The following is a 20609-nucleotide window of genomic DNA, read 5'->3' as shown; positions in this document are numbered from 1 at the left end:
AATCCATCTTGGAATATATTATTTTTAATGTCGAAAAACTTTATAAATTAAAAAATTAATAGATTTTAATTTTTGAATATGTTTGATTTTTGTTTTTATAATTATGAGCTTCATGAAAACAACAAAAAAACGAATTTCAAAAGTTATTTCTAAGCAAGCTTAAAAAACTTATACCTTCATGTATAAATGGATTTAAAATAAGTTTTTAGAATAATATAAGCATTTAAAACACATGTATTTTCATGTGTTTTAAGGTAAAATTAAATATTTATCAATAAGCTGCCAAGAATTTTTATAATTTTTATTATAAAATGTTTTAAGTCAGAATGCTGTACGAATTATAATATTGATGAGTGATTAAAACAATTAAAGTATCTAATCTAACTAAATAAAATGCCCCAGCTACAACTAGTTAGATTATCACAGAACAAAACCTATCACAAACTTTCCGAAAAACGTAAAAAACCGAACTGAAATAGATAACCCTACTATATATTTTTAGAGCTGAGTAAGAACGTGGGTTAATTGGCCTGTGCTCCCCATAGTTTTTGTATTTTTTGTATTTTTGGGTGAGTTGTGAGTTAGTGATAATCAGATAGCAGATAGAGCGTTATGAACTTTGACAAAAAGATCCAGGGCAGGCACCATAACTTTCAATGAGCCATTAGAAATTCCGTGTAAAATTTGCTGGCCAATTTTGGCCAATCATCGGCGCTTTCTGGAATATGTGGGGAGTGGGCTTTGGCTTTTGCTTTGATCACGCGACTGCCCATTGAGTGTTTAATGTTTAATGGCAATTACGGAGCGTGCAACGTCACAGATCTTGAACACTTACCCTGCTTATCGCACACAAGCGCTGAAAATTCCCGAAAATGTGACAGAATAGGGGTCTTGGAAGACATTATAAATATATCGCGCTGAGTCAGAAGCTTTCCTCAACTCATTGTTATCTCATTTGGCGGCTCTTGTATTCCGTATCTAGTATCTTGTCGCTCATGAAATGTATATTGTATCTGCGGTATCTGCAGAAACTGAAACTGAAACCAAAAGCCCAGTATTTCATCATACTCTTCGTGAACGGCGACACGTGATGTAACGTAGTTTCGATTTCATGACGAGGCGCAAGGGTTAATGTCCACCAAATGTATCTGGGGTTTTCTGGATCTTATTCTCATTAATTTTCTAAGAAACAAAATTTCTTTCCTAAATATTATTAACAAACTCTAAATACAGTACACAAATAATCTTTAACAAAATAGCCACATTTTTGAAACAATAAATTTCTTTTCGAAACCGATCAACAAATCAATTAAAATTTACTTAGAAATGTGAATATATTCATGAAATGGGCCTATGCCAAGTGGCTAACTACTTTTCATTAGCTAATTTTATAGCATGTTTGAAAATAGGACATTATGAATGCGTAGAAATTGTTACCTTAGTTAAAAAGTTTATTATAAATATCAATATTTGATTTTTACGTGTTCAGCTGCTTACTGCATTTTTTAAATAAATTCATTAAGCACCTAAAAAAGTGTTGAAATGTAGATCAATTAAGTAAAACTTTTAATAATGCTTATGAAATTAAAATTGGCAAAAAAACAATAAAAAGTTATTATAAACGATTAGAAATTATTACATTAGAAAAAATATTATTTAAATTATAAATATTGTTTTTGTAACATATAAAGAATTATAAATTTAAGGAAAAAATTCTTTAAAACAATAAACGTACACGGCAAAGCTTGAAATTTAGTTAGCAAGCAGATATTTGCTTTACTTTTGGCTATCTATTATATTGTATTTACAAGATCTGTAGACAGTTTGCTTAGGATTTCACTTTAATCTCCTTGGACGCACATAAATAAAAATAAAATAAACACACATTTAAAATTAATTTGGCCAAGTGGTGTATACCATTTTTAGACAATCTAAGGGGGTAAACAAATTAAAGTTATTACAGTAAATATTATGTATTTTAGTGTCTTAAGGAGCACTCACCCTTCTGCAGCGGCCGTGATGGTCGCGAATGAAGCCATGTCGGCAGCGATTTCCCCGCGTGTCAAAGAGCATGCCCTTGCCCACACTGCCGGTGGTGTTTTGGCCACCTCCGCGGACTGTGAGCTGTTCAGCTCATTGAAGTAGATCACCTTTCCGGAGCCACTGTACGAGGGGCCCAGCAGCAGCGAAAAAACGAGGAGCAGCAGCAGCAGTGGCGATCGCATCTCGCCGCCAAAAGTCCCAATCGCACTGAGCTGTGGGGCTATGTTTTCTGATTTTTCGCTGGCCCGACGATCCAGCTTATCGCAAGCTGATTAGCTTGTTTGTTTACCCAGTGGCACGAGTGTCGGAATGTCTCGCTGGACACTCCAGAATCTCAGCCAAATTATCTGGTTCAGTTTGGGATATTCGGGGGATAAATACTGCCTACTTTTAGGCTGTTATGGCTATTTATTCCCAAGAAAATGTTAGTTGCCTTAGACAACAGAAGCTTTGGATACTCTTTCCAAGGTTAAAGTCAACTTAACATTTAAGATATTATTATAAAACTATAAAATTTTTAAGCTGCAACATTAATTAATTTAATTGAATTAATTTTTTCATTACAATGGCACTTTCAAATAAAAAATGCTATATAACTAAGTTATTTCAACCCATATTTTAAATAAGTATTAGAAGCATTTTCAATTTTTAAGCTGCCTAGAAATTTCAACAACTATTTCCTGCTACTAAAAATCCAGGACTACCTATACTTACCTTGTATAAAAAATACAATTCAAAATATTAATATAATTTGGATATATATATGAATATGATATATATATTAAATAAATATATATATATTGAATAAAGCATTGCCAATAATTTTTAAAAATCCTGGAATAAGTTTTCTTACCAAAAGCTTTATTAAAACTGTAATTAACTTATTTAGCTTACTTTTTCTTTAAACATGGCAAATCAAAGTTATTTAAACATATTTGTTTTTAAGCACAAAACCTTCCCATTTAAGGTAGTTCGACCTCAAAGGCTAGTTAAAAATAACTAATTTTTGAGCGAAAAGGTTGACAGACCTTTTTGGCAAACGTTTTTGAATGGTTTTAAGTGAGCGTGGTCCAAAGATGCTATGTATTTTAATGGGACAAATGTCAAACTGTGAAAATGTAAAAGTTTGTTCAAAAATATTTGTTGGCACATAAACCCATTTTGATAGTTTCTATTGTAGACCCAAACATTATTAATTTAACAAAAAGTACAATGGGTCTTTTAGTTTTATATATTTGTTTTATTTGCCTATGTTTTATCGTCTTAAATCACAAGGAGGAACTCTAGTTTGTCTGTTCTCGTACTGCCCCTATTTCCTGACTGTTTCTGCGTTTCTCTAGAGCAATTCCCTTCGATTTGGCTGGCTTTCTTGGGTGGCTTTCTTATGTGGATTTCTTCGGTGGCTTTCTTGGGTTCTTGGGGACTTTCTTCTATCGTGCGGTGGCGCCCGGTGCTGCTCGATACACACAATTGTCGGGATCCACGGTGATGAGCTCTGTGAATTGCAATCGGGAGCATAACATATGGTTTTTTAGCTTATAATTCTAGTTTTTATTCAGTAATATACATTTAGCTTGGCACAAAATTTAGTAGTCCTGGATTAGAATTGTTTTTTTTGTGATGTCTTAATGTTTAATATTTTATTTATCTTGTTTTAATAAACTTATGGAAACAATTGAAAAATTCAGCGAAAAGTCTACAAATTTTTGTTGTTTCATAGAATATTTAATATTTTTGAAATAGCTACATGGGTAAATAAACTTTGCCTTGCCTAAAATAGCTTCCTTTATGTTAAATAAATACAGAAAATAAATATAGTAAAATTAAACATTAAAATATTTGAATGTTACAATGTTTTTCTACATAAAAACTTACTTAAAAAAAACTTAAAACATGGTAATGTACTTATTATTTATGTTATTATTAACATGATTAATTGGTTTATCTAATAGAAAATTGTATCTTTAAATTTTTTTGAATTTAAAATTTAATTGTTCCATTTTTAAAAATAATTATTAAAAATACACATTGATTTAAACACAATACCCCTGGGTGCTAAATCAGTACCGTAAATATGTAATTTATAGTAAAAATATTTGGATTTACTATGCTTTTTACTAAGGGCCCTTTTTTCAAGCCACGTAGCTTTTATTTTGATAAGAAATTTTTCATATACAGTAATTTAAAATTCGTGCAACAATAGTTTTAGTGTCTATGACAATGCATGCATCTGCTACTCCATTTTGTTCCTGTCAGTGTACTCACCCTTGGCCGCATCCTTGCCGCAGCTGCGTTGGCTCGTGTTCCTGGGCCTGCCCCTGGACCTGCGTGCCCCGGATGCCTGCTGCTCCTGCTGCTGCTCCTGCTGCAGATCCTTTTCGTCCTCGGAGGTGGACTGGAGGAGTGGTCGCCTGCGCATCGTGGCCTGCACGACATTGGTGGCGGCTCCCTGGTGGTGATCCTCCTGCAGGATGTTCTCGCTGGAGGAGTGCTTGGGCGGACGACGGCGTCGATGGCGCATCTTCTGCGAACTGAAGCTCTCCTCGCGGATGACCAGGGTGCCCGCCTTGCTGGTTCGCAGGTAGTAGCGCGGGGCCTTCGCCACCTCCTCCTCCGTGGCGAATTCGGGCGACGAGTGGCGTCCCTTGGACAGGCTGAATCGCTCCAAGATGGAGCTCTGCGACCGCCGGTAGCGTCTCTTCTCCCGCGGACCCGAACTCGAGGAGTTCAGGGTGGAAGTCGAGGGCGGAGTGGGATACACCGGCAGATCCTCTTGGCCAGATTCCTGGAACTCCTGGAAGCGCACTCCGCGCAGCGAACTGGAGCGCCTGGAGCTCACCGATGGCTCCCAATTGGGCAGTTCGTGGGTGCTGAAGTCTATGCAGCTGCCATGGTGATGGCTCCTCTCCCTGCTCGAAATGGGCGTGGCCGAGGGCGTGGCCGAGGGCGTGGCCTCTGCTATTCGCAGGCCATGGAAATTGCGCTCCAAGCTCAAATTGGAGGTGGCCGAACGCTTGCGTCTTCTCTGGAGTCTCTGGACGTGAAGGTCTCCTCCCTTTGGCCATCGGCATCCACCAGAAGATTGCCGGAGTGATCGTAGAGCAGAATCCGGGGCAGAGCAATGTTGCTGCAGCTGCGAGAGGTGCTCAGCTCCCAGTTCCAATGCGATGGCTTCTTGAGCTTGAGACTTAGCAAATTGGCCAAGGGATCCAAGGTCTCCTCCACTAAGAAAAACAAAAATGGCATTAAAAACAATGAACTCAAAATTTAATATTAAACTTATAAACAAAATACTAAATCATTTATTGCTTGATTTATTATAAAAATATCTAATTAATACATTCAATAAGAGATTGAAAATAGTTACTATTTGATTTAAATTTATTTTATTTAATTAAAAAGTGGTTTAAATTTAATTTAAATTTGCAGTTACTGAAATCATTTGCCAAAATAGTCAAATTAACAATTTTTATATGTTCATCAACTATTTAATGTAACTAAAAAAAATCAAAGCAAAAAATACTTAAGTTAAGTAGAAAATATTGAAATTTACTAAGTTTTTTTTACCAGTGTCCTCTTCCAGCAAGGCATCGTCCCCATCTTCAGCTTCCTGGGACATTACAGCTCATCAGCTGGTTGCCCTTTTTTTATTTGCGTTTTCCTTAAGTTTTCCTTGGGTTTCCCTTGGGTTTTCCTCTTGATTTTTGGTCTTTTGGGGTCTCCGTTTCCTTCCACCTGTTGGTTGTCCGTTCTCTTGTTTGATCTGACTTTATCTGCTGCTGCTGCTTCTTCTTCATTCACGGCTGATCTTTAGCTTGCTCTTTTTTGTTGGCCTTTGGCCAATTTATTGTTTATCTCAACTATGTGTGTACAGGCAGCCTTCGTTAAGTGAGTGTTTGTTTTAATTTATTAAAAATGATGGCTTTAACTATTTTTTGTATATGTTTTGTTTTCATAAAAGTTTGGCTATTTTATTTTTTATTGGCTTTAATAATTTCTTTGTGCGTTGGACTTGGTTTGTCTATATGGCCTTTCATGCTTAAATTATCTAGTTTTGTTAGGTTGCTTTTAAAAATGGTTGTTGTTAAGTAATTTATGATGGTACAAGTTTAGGGAAATATCTTTTAAATTTGTAGTTATTATATGTATTGTTTCCTTTTTTGGTTTTGGTTTGTTTATATTGTTTTTTTATTTTAGTTTATTTTTTATGCTTGTTGTTATGTATTTTTATAATGGCACAAGTTTTAGGAAATAAATCTTTTGAATCTTTAGCTATTTTATTTATTTGCATTATTATTTTATTGCTTGTTAAATTTTATTCATTTATATTAACTTGTATCTATTGAATTTTAAACTATTTGATTTAATATTTGACTTGTTTATTCATTTGTTTGTTGGATTTTGTTTATTTTCACTGCCTCTCCTTGTATTTCTTTTAAAGAATATAATTTATAATTTGATTTGCTTATTATTTGTGTAGCTGGTAGCCTGGCTTCACTGTCCTTCGCTTTGGATGCTGATGCTGCCCACGCTTCAATTATTTTTGGCTTCTTTTTTTCAGCATTCCCTCTCTCTTTTATGTTCTGCTATTTTTAGTTGATCCGCTCCCAGAGGCGTTCCCGTTCGCTTTCCCAATTTCCCGACTTTTCCGACTTTTCCGACTTTTCCCGCTGGTGACACTTGAGTGTGGCACACACCGTGCCACTTTTTAGGGCACAAAAGAAAGAAAAAAAACAGGGACACAAAAAGAAAACACCACACACAAAAAACAGAGTTTTATGGGTTGGCAAACCAAAACAGAGAAGGGAAAACACAGCAATCTTTTCCGCAGACAGATAGTAGGTACGTATGTGGCGCTCTCTCGCTCGCACTCGGCGGCTTCCCAGCTCGCCGTCTCGCTCTAACTGGCGTCTACCGTCTCTTTCTTTTCGGTGCCGCCGATCAGCTGCGATCGCTTTGAGTTCCGCCCGCCAACGTGCCTCGTAGCCAACTGTTCGACTTGGCCGCATCTCGCAGGCCCAAAAAAAACACCCACCCCGCCCACTCCGCCCCCCTCCTCCGAAGAGCCGCCCCCACCCCCCTGGGATGACCTACTGGCAATTTGCATATTTCACGCTCTCACAACGAGCGTTTTTTCGGAGAAGATCACTAAAAGATATCGCCATTTAAATACCCTTGAAATTTCACATATTGTATTAAATATGTTTTAAGATTTAAAAATCCTCATCAAACACATTAAACAATTTATTGAATTTTTTTATTACAAAATACCAACTAAGCTTATAAACACAATGGCCAACAGACCGATTTAAAATTATTTAACATTTCACTTTTAACATTTAATAAATAATATATTAATTGGAAGACTTTAGAAAATGTACTTGTAAAAAATATATATGAGAAATGAAAACATTAGAAAATCTATGTGTTACCAAAATATTTATAGCTTATCACAATTCAAATGTAAATATGATAAGGAATTATAAAGAAACAAATTAACATTTAAACACAATTTATTTTCCCAAAAATTAAAATGACTTTTTAAAAACGTACAAAAAAAATATAATATGTAAGCAATTATTTATAGTTCATCAAAATTTAAATGTGAATATGATAAAGAATGTAAATACAAGAAATGGTATTTGTTTTCCTACAGAAAAGAATTACCTCAAAGTGACATAAGCAATCCACTTAATCTTCCAAAGTATGTCATTAATTAATATTTTGGCAAATATTTTTTAAAATCCCATACGCAAGGACTGACTGACCACAGATCAAAGTGATGATGCTCCGTCTCCAAAGTGTATGAATGTTTTCAGTGTGTGTTTCCTCACAACATTTTTGTTTATCTATCCCGTGCCACGCCCCTTGCCGACTACTTTTCGAACCGAGAAAAACACAGAAACACACATATTTCGGTTATGTTATTGGGAAATGATTGAAACATATGTGGCCGCCGTCGCTCGGCTAATTTGCACCACCAAAAACATTTTGCCATTGAAAAATGACAAACAAACAGGGGCAAAAAAATGAGAAAAGTGTGTGGCAGAAAGAAACGCAGAGAAAGTAAAGCGAACTGGGAAAAATACGAATATGTATGGGGAAAATGACTTTTCACGCATTTTTCATCATCGCAGCGAGAGCAAATTGATAGCCGAGGTCCTGACACTTGCGAATGAGTCAGCTGCTCGGAAATTTGCAACCCCAAAGGTCCGATCGAGGGCATATCGATTACGCAAGGGATCCTGCTATTAACTAATAATATTATTTATTTGTTTTGTTAATTAATTCTATTTTTAATCACCCAAAAAGGCATTTCTTCAATGCAAACAAGAGTTTAGAATGTAATACTTACGACTATTTTATAAAAAGAAATATAGTATCTTTCTCAATTAATAATATTAATCACACAAAATAAAATGTTTACCCAAGCATTAAATTAATGCAATTAAAAAGTGCAAAATGTGATATTTACTTAAATCTAATTTATTAATTTATTAATATTATTTTTTAATATTATCTATGCTGTAGCTTTAACTATGTTTTAAAATATATATGTTTAATATATGGTTTTTACTCCTATTAATAATAATCAAATTGATATGTTTATTTTTAAATCTACTACAACAATAGATAGTTATAATGATTATGATTACGATTTAAGTACTTATTTAATACTCCTATTGATATGTTTATTTTTATGTCTATTGAAATTTTGTGCAAGAAACTTAATATGTATTTGCTTCTCCTCTGAAAATGTTCCACATAAGTATTTAATTTAAAATGTTTATATAAACTATTTGTTCGGAACTTTTTTAGTCCATACATTTTGGTACCAATATATGTTTATTTATTTATTCATTCTACGCCTCGATGATTTCGATATGCCCCATAAGACAGGCAGCTGTATGCCATGCCAATTTTCGGCATCTGGCCTCCTCTTTTCAAGGGGGACGGTAGGCGTCAAAGAGGGCGGGACATTTAGCCGAGCTCGTGGCAATTATGTTTGCGGCTAATTTGTAACGTGTCCGTGGATGGAATCTAATTTATGCGGACATTGATGCATCGTCACGAGGCATGAGCCGCAATTAAACGGCGCAGTGTGAAAGTATGCAACACTTTGCTTGGCTTGGGTTGAAATCTTACTCCCCCACGAATGCCCCCCCCCCCCCCGGCCCACGAGTCCAAGGTCAGAAGGTTATCGCATTGATAAGCTTTCGCTTGGCTCGCAATTGTTCCATGCGCAAAGCTTGCTGCAAAACAGTTTAGCCGCAGACAACGCGATGAACACATCCCGATCCCTGCTTGCAATTCTTCTGCTCGGATTCTCCTGCCTGGAGAATCTACAGGCGCGCTCTCTTCCGGACGGAGAACGGCATCGGTTCGTTCGCAGACGCATCTCGCCGGACGATCCCGACCTGGAGATCATCGAGGTCAAGGAGGTGTACTATGTGCGCAGGCCCAAGAAGGTGGTCATTCCACTCGAAGAGGACGAGATCGACTGGCGCATACGCTGCGACTTCGAGCCAAATCTTCCGGAGTGTAAGAAAGATTATAAGATTATGAGTCAGAGTCATCTTTATAAAAAAAATAATACTAAAAATAATACTTCTATCTATTCTCTTAGGTAGGGATTTAGTAAAGAATGTGGCGCCCAGCAGGCCAACTACAACCACCACCACCACTACCAAGGCGCCCACAACCACCAGAAGCACCACTCGAAGAACCACCACCACTCCGGAACCACTGCTGGATGAGTCCATGGAGCGTAAGATTCGCTGTGACAACGATCCCACACGTGAGGAATGTGAGTTTAGTTTGCAAAGATATATATATATATATGGTCTGAACTCTAAATGAGTATTTTTTCTAATTTAAAGGTGCACCTTCGACCACGACTAGTACTAGAATTCCAGATTTAAATGAAACTGAACCGGAACCGGAACTAGTAACTGAACCGGAACCGCAACCAGAAACTGAACCAGAAACTGAACCAGAAACAGTACCTGAACCGGAACCAGAAGATCAGGAAGAAGAGACCGGAACTGATTCAGAGAACGATATTGAAAACGAATCCAATCCCGAAAGTGAAAAAGATTCAATAACTCCACCAGAAGAAGATGAAGTCACTGAGGAAGTCATGGAACTGCCAGAAGACGATGGCGAAAGCGTAGAAGATGCCGAGGATCAAATGGATCAGGAGGACGAGGCCGATGCGGAGGACGGGTACGATACCAACTTTAATGACAGGGGACCGCATTCAATTGGAGATCATGATGACGGCGACTGGAATTAGATCTTAAATGGAAAATAGCGCTTGATAGGATAAATTAGATTTTTCCATCTGTTACCTTAATTGGGTGTCAATAAAATTACAAATTACGGCAGTTCAAGTGCTTTTCCTCTGTACAATTGTGTTTCGAGGGTGGATCGACTTTGAACTCATGACAATACTTTGAATATTTTGTATATTTAAATTAAATTAAATTTCAATAGCACTATATCGCTACAAATAATATTAATTGTTTTCTTTTTTTAGGTATACAAAATTTTTAGACAATATTTTGAACATGGTATGTGTATTCTAACTACACTAAAATGCTGTCAACAATATTTGATTTTTGCTTTTTAAATTAAAAATCAAAGTAATATTATAAATAATTAAATGATGGAAAATTGATTTATTTAATTTATGTTCAAATTAAACCAATATGCTAAAAATATTTCAATTGATTTCTTTTTATTTAAAAATTTAAAATTTAAATTTAAAAAACTTTTTATATATTAATAAATATTGAACACAAAAAAGATTTATTCAAGAGCTTTGAAAACTTATGTTAAATTAAATTTTTTTTGTTTATAAACTGTCCTAAAAAATAAAATAAATAATTTTACCAAATCCACATGTTTTGCCTTATGCCTTTTAATTCTTTAGTTTTCATTTTTTTTAATTTACCGTGTAAAAAACTTTACATATGACCGGAAACTTTGCATGAATTTCCAGCTCCTTCGAAAATCCCCTTTTAAGCATTTACTAGATTTCTCTGCGAGAATCTTATGGCCTCGCCAATTCTTGCATAATCACTAGCAGCTCGTGTCATTGTGGGTCAATTCCAGATCAGTTCGTCTGAATACCAATTGAATAGCACATATACTACTACTACTTCTATATATATGTACGAGTATGCCCAAGTCTATAATCTATTTATATGCCATATCTGTCACAGCTTCCGGCTTGGCATAACAAAAGTGCGTATTTATTTGGGAGGTTTAAAGGTGAGAAAACAAAGTGGCTTGAGTAGGAATATATACATATATATATATACTGAAGGGATTCATTGCCCTGTTTTTGTAACTATAATATAATTTGTATATTTGTATCTTTGTCGAGTTAGGCTTAAATCAGCGCACAATTGCAATGATTGTCGCTGTTCGCCAATTGAATTAAGGAAAATGCGAAGCAAGTGACACACAAAGGCGATGTGACTTCGATGCGAATAAAATGGGTGGAAGTGGAGGCGCCCCAGGTCAGTCTCAGCGGAGTCATCGTTCAGTCTGGTACTTGTGTGTGCGCATAAGGCCAAAGGAACCCCAAACACTAAATACATATATATTGAGATGAATCATCTGCATGGATTTCTCTTCTTCGTCCTGCTGGCTGGAGTTTTCCTGCCAAGTCAGGCTGGTCTCTTCGACTGCGAGGATAAGATTCCGGGACTAAGCGATGTGAGCGACAAAATATCGGAGATTTCGGGCAGTGGCAGCAGTTCGGAGCACGAGGTGCGCGACTTCTTCAAGAACGTGGGCTGTCACATCAAGGAGGGGGCCAAGAAGCTGGGCGAGCGGGCCAAGGACCTCGGCACCGAGATCAAGGAGGGTGCCCAGAAGCTGGGCGAGAAGGCCAAGGTCCTGGGCAGCGATCTAAAGGAGCGCTTCGACGACCTGCGCGACAAGCTGGCCAAGGACTCGGCCGAGGAGATGAGCAAGGATCGAGGCTTCCTGGCCAACGTTGAGATCATCAATCCCGAAATCCTCAAGGGCGAGCAGCAGTGCGGCCACGGACACATCCTCGACGCCTTGGGCAACTGCAGCAAGTTGAGGAAGTAACCGAATGGTGGGAGCACTCGACTCCTGCTCCCCTAAATGCTTAAGTTTTTTATGAGTTTTTTTTTTTTGGTTCGTGTAAATAAAAAATGAAGTGAAAATACAACTCATGTGTCTTTTTTTCGGGGAAATGCCAGCGCACGGGATGTGTACATTTCAGTTTACTTAAAAAAAAGGAATAGTAAAAATATATGTCTTGATATGGAATCAAGCATTTTAGACTTATAATTAGATATAATAGTATAAATTACAATGCATATTAAATTGCTTTATTAATATTAAAAACATTTTCAGTAATGTGAAATATATAAGAATGAAAATGGGTCCTTTTTATTAACATTTTTTTTTAATTTTAAGGTTAATATAAACTACAAAATACATTTTAAGATATTAAAATCTTTTCCAAAAATAGTCAAATGACTATACTATTTATATGTGAAAATTAGAGCAAAACAATATTAAATTGAGTATGATAAAAGTGTGGATTTTTAAATAAAACTTTATTTATTTTTTTAAATTAGTTTTCACTTTTTTTTTTTAAATTGGTTGATTCAGCTGTACCTGTCTTAATGGTCCCTTTTTATGCAAATGTAAAGCCTATTAAAGATTAACTAGCTTCGCAAAGCCTTTAAGATGTGGTCTTAAAGATTTAGGATTTATTGACGATTAAACACTCTTTAAAACATATTTTAAATGTTTTGAAAACCTAACTAAAATGAACAATTAAGGTAGACAAATATATTGATATATTTTTATGACGTGTTAAAAAAATATATAAATATTAAACATGGCTTTTACTTACTTTATAAAATATAAATGGTATAAAGGTTTCGGCAATAATTTAAAATAAATGCCATTCTTTTAAATAAATTGTATAATTTGATTAGACCGAATGTATATAGATTTTAATAAAGCAAAACAACAAGAAAGCCCCATTTGAAGCTGGTTAGTGACTAAACCAATAAAATATATGTTCTAGATGCTCCGGATGATTTGTTAGACTTAACGAGCCACTTGACAGATTAGTCACCTTTGCAATTATGCAAAGTAGTACCCATGAACCTTTCTCTATCCGCTTTTTTTTTTTATTTTCTGGCACATTTTGGAGAATTCTCCAGCCTTTCTCATTTGTCCGGGAATTCTCTCTTTCTCTGGGCCTCTCTTTTCGCTCGCCTCAAATGCATTTCAGTTGCCCGACGACTTTCTCGCCTCTGAAAAAAAAGCGCAAAGCCAAAGCCCAGCCCCAAAGCCACCAGACACTATACTACTATAATCTTATACCGAAGAACTTGGTCAGGTGGCTGCGACTGCGGCTGCAAACGGGTTTCAGTTGAGTTTGGGGCCTCAAAGGCGACGATACACGACATTCGATTCGAGACAGACCGCGATGATGACTAATTTCCTGATTATGACCGTCTTTTTGGCCAGCTTGTGCCTGGGCATTGGCCAAATCCAAGGAGCCTCCATTGTTTGCGGCTCCGCGGAGACGAAGTCTCTGGAGGATTCGGAGGCGGCGACCACGCCCAGTCCCAGCGAGGTCAACAAGTTCGTCCACAGTCTGCAATGCACTCTGGAGAAGGCCAAGCCCTGGATAGCCAACATCGAGAAGGAGGCCAAGATTCTGGAGGAGAAGGCCCGCGATGTCACCAGATCGCTCTTCCAGCGCATCAACATGCTGGTCAATGTGCTGGCCCTGCCTTCAAACTCCGAAAAGGATAAGAATAAGAATAAGGATAAGGAACCAGAGGATGTCCAATCCTCCACAGAGGGATCTTCCACTTCGGAGGCTTCTAGCTCTAGCTCTAGCTCTAGTGCCAGTTCCAAAAACGATCTTAAGGAGGAGCTGCTGACCACCACTTCGCAACCAATTCACATGGACTGGCTGGAGGATCAGGCCAATGAGGTGGACTACATCCCCGAGAAGAGCCAGTAGTGTACCTAGCTAAGCCGTATGCCTAAAAATATTTATATTAATTAATAAAGATGTTTGCTCTTACTGGAAGTAAGCCAATCCTATACAGACAAAAAACTAGTGCAAGTTAAAATTTTTGTTTTCAATCCATTAACAAGTGGGCAATTTTCAATGTAATAAGCCAAGTTTCCAGACCAAATTAATACGAAATTTCATAAAAACAAGCATTTTTTCTTATCATTTTATTGTTCCTATGTATTAAAAAAAACACCACCATTTTATTCAATTTGATATTTTCCATTGAGTAATGTGAAATTGATATTAATTGAATTCGTAATGATTTGTTCTTTCTCAATTTCATCATCTTTGTTTTCTGTGTACTTAGAACAAGGCCAACATACAACTGATTTTCTTGAAGGGCTTTTCTAATTATTACTTTTTGTAAGACAGCAAATATTTAGAATTAAAATTTTGGACACCAAAAAAGCCAATTTGGTGTCTGTTTTATAAAAGTAAAAACAATAAAGTAAAAGTTTCTTATCACTAAAAGTACTCTTGTGTAATTTTTGATTTATTATTTATTTATTTCTGCTGCTAACAAAAATGCATGTTTAAGTGAAAAGAAAACATTCTTTATTTAGATCAATTACGAACTACTTACTTGTTTACCTATAAAGTATTAAATTTAGCATAACTGGAAGCCCGAAACTTGTTCTCAGCACCGAACACCGAACACCAATTGGGTTAAAGTTCTGCTTTGTGACTCACCGCACTTGGGATTCTTTCCCGACTTTCTCTTCTGGACTTTTCTCGCCACCGTGGTCACATTGGCCAAAAATAAACAAAAATAAACAAACATAAGCAAATTGAAGCCCTGCAACTCCGGCATAGCTTGTGAGCCGGTTTTTCAACGGTTTTTCAACGGATAAGTGAGTGAATCAGTGAATAAGGCTCAAACTGGATGATTTGGCTTCAATTGTCAACTGCCAGTGGTCGGTGAAGATGCAGCTTCTGAGCACCTGCGCACTTCTGATGATCATCATTATGGTCTCCATGTCGTTGCCCATTGGGCAAGGCATGGTCTGGTCGGGATTTAGCTGCTCGGCGCGGGATCATCGCGGCTGCTGCTACAACTGGAGGAATCCCAAGAGGCCGAAACCACCATGTGCCCCCCAAATGAGAGCCTAGAGTTTAAGGCTTCCTCAAACAAAATAAAGTCAGGAAAAAGCCCAACCCACAAAAGAACTGACAGCGAAAAACAAAAGGTTTTTTACGTTTTTTTCATAGTGAAAATTACAAAATCGCATTTAAAATAAAAAATAATTGGTATAAAACTAAAACTTTGTGTCTATATACTAAACTATAAAAGCCGCAAATAAACTTAAAATAAAAATAAAATTAGATTTCTTTGTTTTTAATTAAACTGCCCAGAAAGCACAAAAAAAGGGTGTAAATAATATTTAATTAAGTGGTAAAATTGGGTGTTTAATGGGCGTATCTAAAACTGTGCCAAAAATAATAGTGGCCTCGTGACTTCAAAAATTTAAGTTGATTATCCATCAATTTGGCTTACAATTTGTCCAAACAATGAGTAAATATTTACAGTTTTTGTTTGCTATAATAACAACAGATTCTAATACCAATGTCAAATGCATTTTTTTTTCGTAGTTTGTGTGTGTTTACAAACGAAATAATCTAATAATTTATAGCATCACACCATAACTATTTATTTCTCTAATTTTTTCCGTGTTTCTGCACTTTTAAGCATCTAACAAATATGTTCACATTCTGCTTAAGTGCTTTCATTACAAGAAACAAGTTTTGAGAATAATTTTAATATACGTCATTTTTAGGTGACTCTGTAAAAGTAGTAATTAAAATCGATATTTGAGGGAATTAAGACAATTGTTAATATTATTATTTATTATTTTATTATTTATTACTTATCGCAGAAACACCAAAATAAGTTGCAGTCTTTTTTTTTTTTGCTCTAGAGATACTTTAAATAATATTTAAAAGTGTTGAAAAAATTATTTTTAGATAGCTTTTAATAAGAAAGACTTTCGTAGATTTGTTTTTATACTTTCTAAGTTCACATCTTATACAATTTTTATTTTTTTAGTTAATCAAAAAAAAGTTTTTGAAATGACGGTCTTATTTTTCGCTGTGCACAAGAGCTTGTTTTATATATATTTATAGGCATTAAAAAAATAATATTTAGATAGCTTTTGATAAGATAAGGCAGACACAGTTTATATTTATATTCAAATTAAATAAATATAATCTAATTTCACATCTTACAAAAATATTTTTTAAGGTAAAGTTTTTGAAATGACTGTCATATATTTCCCTGTGCACAAGAGCTTCTATTACAGCGAAGCTAGAGCAGTTCGCATTGAGTGAGCGCACGAACGCAACTTGATTGGGGTCTACTTTACGCAAAGGCGTGAAGGGGGGGGCGGGTTTCTTTGGTCTCAGGGGCGGAGGGAGGGGGTGTGGTGACGAACCGGTTGGCGGTACCGAGCCGAGATTCCAGATCGTAGACCGCCGTCTCGGAGCGGACCGAGCGAGCGATCGATCAGTCGCGTTGTGAACCTGAAAACGTCGAGATGAAATCGCTGGTGGTGTGCTCTTTGCTGGGATTGCTGCTCCTGATGGCCGCCAACGAGGTGCGGGCCGAGTGCGACGAGGCCAAGGCGCCCGAGGACAGCGACTTCAAGCACTTCTTCAAGAACCTGGGCTGCAAGGTCAACCAGGGGGCCAAGGATGTGGCGGAGGCGGCCAAGCCCTACACCGACAAGATCGGCGAGGGCGCCAAGGAGTTTGGCAGCTCGGTGGCCCAGAAGTACGACGAGCTGAAGCACAAGCTCACCGATGAGGCCTCCACCACCCCCAAAGTGCCCGTGACCTACGACGGGCCCACCGAGAAGGTCCTTTTGGCCCCCATCGGAGGACCCAGCTCCCCGGCTCCATAAAGTCAGTTGGAAACCCCTCTCAAAAACCCTTTTATCTAGTTGATATAAAATTTTTTAATTTTCAGAAAACTCCCCCAACTGGAGGACTTTGTTGCATAAGCTTTCTTTGTTTTTTACTTTTTTTTTTCTTGTGATCTTTACAAATAAAAAGCTAAATCAAGTGATGTTGAATTCGTGACCTGTGTGTGTTTTGCGACTTAATTTGATGCTGATAAGCGGACATCGCTGGTTATCAATGTGGAGCTAATTAAATCGGACAGACAGCGGAAAAAGAAAACAAAACTTAGGGGATCTTTGAACCTTGGAATTAGGCAGGCATTAAAGTCAAGGAAACTATGCCACATAATCTAAGCAAACCAAAAAATATATATTCACAAATAAAAGCATAAACAGACAAACACAATACTCAGGGAATCTTTGAACCTTGGAAATAGTTTACTAAATTCAATAATCTAAGCCATCGAGCATTAATAAAATTTAATACAGAGTCTAGAAAAATCAAGATAAGGAAGATATAATTAAAATCTGAACCGGAAATATGAAGGCATTTAATATAGTAAAAATATTTTATATTAAAACCTTTTATAAAATGTATATTCATGACAGAATTTAAGTTCCAACAAAAGTACATAGTCTCAGAAAACCAAGGTAATAAAAACAGTAAAAATAGTTTATACCAGAAGCTGTTGTAACTTTTATATATACAGCCCTTCAATTCCAACAAAAGTACATAATCTAGAAAAATCATGATAAAAATAAAATCCTACCATAAATTGTCTAATACAATAATATTTAAAATTGTATGAATTTTATATTATTACACAACCAATTCTATATTTTAACAGTTGTACTGCTGCTCCAATGAAAAGTACATAATCTATACAAAAAAAAGGTACAAAATATTGAAATAAAAGTTGATCGTGAAATAATAGCTTAAATATTGTGTACATTATTTTAGAACCCAATCAATTTTGTTGGGCTCAATGTGCTTTGTGTCTCAAGAACACAAAGTGATTTAGTGGAATTATTGGGAAAAACGGGGGAACAATAGCCGAGACATTAAAGCAATAAACAACTAAAAAAGTAGGCAAACCGCAAGGTGTTTACATTTGCGACGTAATTATTCAAATTCGATCCATTATTTCTGAGAACTGAAGTCGAGTGCAGGGGCACTCAGTTGAGAACATAAAGGCAAACATCATTGCTCCCTTCAAATCGTCAACCTTCACTCGCTGCCGAAATAAATTATATAGTTGGGATGCTGCAGATCAGTCACCATGACGAGCAGTTCGTTTATTTGGCTGGTCTGTAATTTATTGGTGATTTTCTATTGTTTGCATGGGGAAACCACAGAATACAAAGAATATCATGGCGATAATATATGTGTTCTGCAGTGATCTAAATTTGAATGTTGTGCAAGAAAACTATTTATAATTTGACAACAGAACATCTGACATGCAATGATAAGATAATACATGTGTTTAAGGTATTTATAATCGTAATGAAAGCAAGTTTAAATAAATCTAAATAAAAAGCATAAACATTTGGGGATTTACAATTGGTCTCTATTTGCCACTCAACTAAAGTAAAAATAAAATAAATATATTGACCCCTGCGTCATAAAATTTTTGTAAATATGTAAAGTCTGTGCCCTTTAATCCCGAGTAATCTGAGTTATTGCCAAGGTATTTCCCGCTTAGCGGCTGAGTGCTTACACTGGTAAAAAATTTAATAGTATCTATAAATATCTGACTATTGAATTTAAGATTTAATGTATAATATTTTGAAAAAATATTTTTTGTAATACTAAAAACAATACAAATTAAATAAATAATAAAATATTTAAATGGATGTGGAAAGAATTCGATTTTAAATAGTTCATATATCATTTAAATGCTTCTTATTTAATTTAAATATGGTTTTAGTTCAAATTAAATTTTTAGATACTAAAATCGATTCCTTTAATGTTAAAAACAAAATTAAAAAAGCGTTTTATATTTTCATATTTGGAATAACTTTTAAGGGAATGGATGAACATCAAAGCGAAAATATTTCCTACGTTTTTTTTACCAGTGTAGTATTTTTTATTGCCTTTTGACATTTGTCTTGTCATTTGGATCTTGTTTACATTTCGGTCAGTTTCTATTTGATCGACTTGCCTTCGCTCGGCTAATTTACTCACTTACTCAGTTACTCATTTACTCATTCACTTATGAGTGCGGATGTGCCAATGTCAAGTAGCAATAACAGTGCTTTTTATATTTCTACAATGAATGCCAAGACATTTTCAGAATGCCAAGTAGGATTTCCCGATCGATTGATCGAATTACGGCTTGTTTTTCGCCACTTATTGAATGAGATCGCTGGCATATTACATGGTGACTTTTACGCAAGTGAGGGGATTACTCATAATGTCTCGTAGTTTCGGATGAGGCTGCTTAAATTTGAAACATCCGCACTTGGTTGCTATTCAGTGCTAGAGTTGAACTGGTTGTTAGACTAATTGTTCTATTGTGCAAATTACTCATAACTGCACATGCGTCGCAGTGCCAAAACCCGAAACAATTAAGGCAATCAGCATACACAGCCAGCTGACTCACATGTCGCAATCGTCAAATAAAAACTGCCAACCAAAATAAACACTTCACATAAATCAGTTTATCACTTTGGGTTTTGAAAGCAGAGCTGAAATGAGAGTGGGAAATGGGAAGTGGAGTTGGAGGGGATTTGTTTTCAATGGGCTGCAGTGCCACTTGTTAAAGAGAAAAATACCAGAACAATATTTTCAAAGCAATTTACAAACAAAGAGCTACGAATTATTCTCGTGGAATTGGTTTCATTCGAGGACTTTACACTTCAAATAAAATAAGCCATTAATTTCGGTAATTCGCAAAACAACTGTATTGTGATCTCAATAATTATTATTTTTAAGTCTTTTTAACGAAATTCTAGTTGTAATATGCCCAATGACCAATTGTTTGTTGGAGCTGGCGACCTTATCTTTCGATCCATTTCACTTTTTGGTTGATTACGATAATTTTTGTTGCCAAATTTCCCCATTTTTTGAGAAAACTTGTACAAGTTTTACATTTTAAGCTGTGAATGCCATTCGATTGGAAATTTTATGACGAATTCAACGGTGCATGACTCTTCAACTTTTGACCATTATATCCGAGGGTTTTGACACAAAAACCAAGTTTATTTAGTTTTTGGAGATTTTTCAAACAAAATTATTTCTGAAGAGTCTTTTGGTTGTAACTTTGCCAAAATAAGACCCAAAATCAAAGGAGTTGCTATTTCGAACAGCTGGCAACCTATGCCATCCATCCCTGATCGATTGAAAACAATTAATTTAGTTTTGACATGAAAACCGAATTTTGAACTACTTTTTTGAAAAATTTATTTATTTCTGACTTTTTTGTAAGGGGGTACATCATCATTTTTTGAAGAAATTTGACAATCTGAAAAAATTTTAGCTGTGAATGCCATTCGATTGGAAATTTTATTACGAATTCAACGGTGTATGACATTCCAACATTTGACCATTATTTCCCAGGGTTTTGACACAAAAACCA

At 36.0% G+C, this 20609-nt stretch overlaps 6 protein-coding genes across 6 annotated transcripts; 4 read left to right on the top strand and 2 right to left on the bottom strand.

Moving 5' to 3' along the window:
• Positions 1-1717: 1717 nt before the first annotated feature.
• On the bottom strand, positions 1718-2274 carry LOC128265230 (uncharacterized). Its single transcript, XM_053001107.1, has 2 exons — positions 2002-2274; positions 1718-1931 (listed from the first exon to the last, which is right to left on the bottom strand). The coding sequence occupies exons 1-2, from the start codon at positions 2223-2225 to the stop codon at positions 1829-1831; spliced, it is 327 nt and encodes a 108-aa protein (XP_052857067.1). The 5' UTR covers positions 2226-2274; the 3' UTR covers positions 1718-1828.
• Positions 2275-3102: 828 nt separating this feature from the next.
• Positions 3103-7023, bottom strand: LOC128265232 (uncharacterized). The gene is given in 4 exon segments (XM_053001110.1): positions 3103-3538; positions 4309-5073; positions 5076-5267; positions 5611-7023. Coding segments are annotated over 4 exon segments (1074 nt in total). The 5' UTR covers positions 5663-7023; the 3' UTR covers positions 3103-3473.
• A 2273-nt stretch (positions 7024-9296) lies between these two features.
• Positions 9297-10430, top strand: LOC128265225 (proteoglycan 4). Its single transcript, XM_053001101.1, has 3 exons — positions 9297-9585; positions 9671-9850; positions 9924-10430. The coding sequence occupies exons 1-3, from the start codon at positions 9327-9329 to the stop codon at positions 10337-10339; spliced, it is 855 nt and encodes a 284-aa protein (XP_052857061.1). The 5' UTR covers positions 9297-9326; the 3' UTR covers positions 10340-10430.
• A 1125-nt stretch (positions 10431-11555) lies between these two features.
• On the top strand, positions 11556-12253 carry LOC128265227 (uncharacterized). Its single transcript, XM_053001104.1, has one exon. It carries the CDS (start codon positions 11662-11664, stop codon positions 12148-12150), a length of 489 nt encoding a protein of 162 aa, XP_052857064.1. The 5' UTR covers positions 11556-11661; the 3' UTR covers positions 12151-12253.
• A 1183-nt stretch (positions 12254-13436) lies between these two features.
• LOC128265224 (uncharacterized) lies at positions 13437-14527 on the top strand. The gene has a single exon (XM_053001100.1). The coding sequence runs from the start codon at positions 13535-13537 to the stop codon at positions 14078-14080; it is 546 nt and encodes a 181-aa protein (XP_052857060.1). The 5' UTR covers positions 13437-13534; the 3' UTR covers positions 14081-14527.
• A 2097-nt stretch (positions 14528-16624) lies between these two features.
• LOC128265223 (uncharacterized) lies at positions 16625-17212 on the top strand. The gene is made up of 2 exons (XM_053001099.1): positions 16625-17035; positions 17100-17212. The coding sequence occupies exon 1, from the start codon at positions 16669-16671 to the stop codon at positions 17032-17034; it is 366 nt and encodes a 121-aa protein (XP_052857059.1). The 5' UTR covers positions 16625-16668; the 3' UTR covers position 17035; positions 17100-17212.
• The last annotated feature ends 3397 nt before the right edge of the window (positions 17213-20609 follow it).

The sequence above is a fragment of the Drosophila gunungcola genome, unplaced genomic scaffold, assembly GCF_025200985.1.
Source record: "Drosophila gunungcola strain Sukarami unplaced genomic scaffold, Dgunungcola_SK_2 000103F, whole genome shotgun sequence".
Lineage (NCBI taxonomy): Eukaryota > Metazoa > Arthropoda > Insecta > Diptera > Drosophilidae > Drosophila > Drosophila gunungcola.
This window is presented reverse-complemented; position numbering and strand designations above follow the sequence as displayed.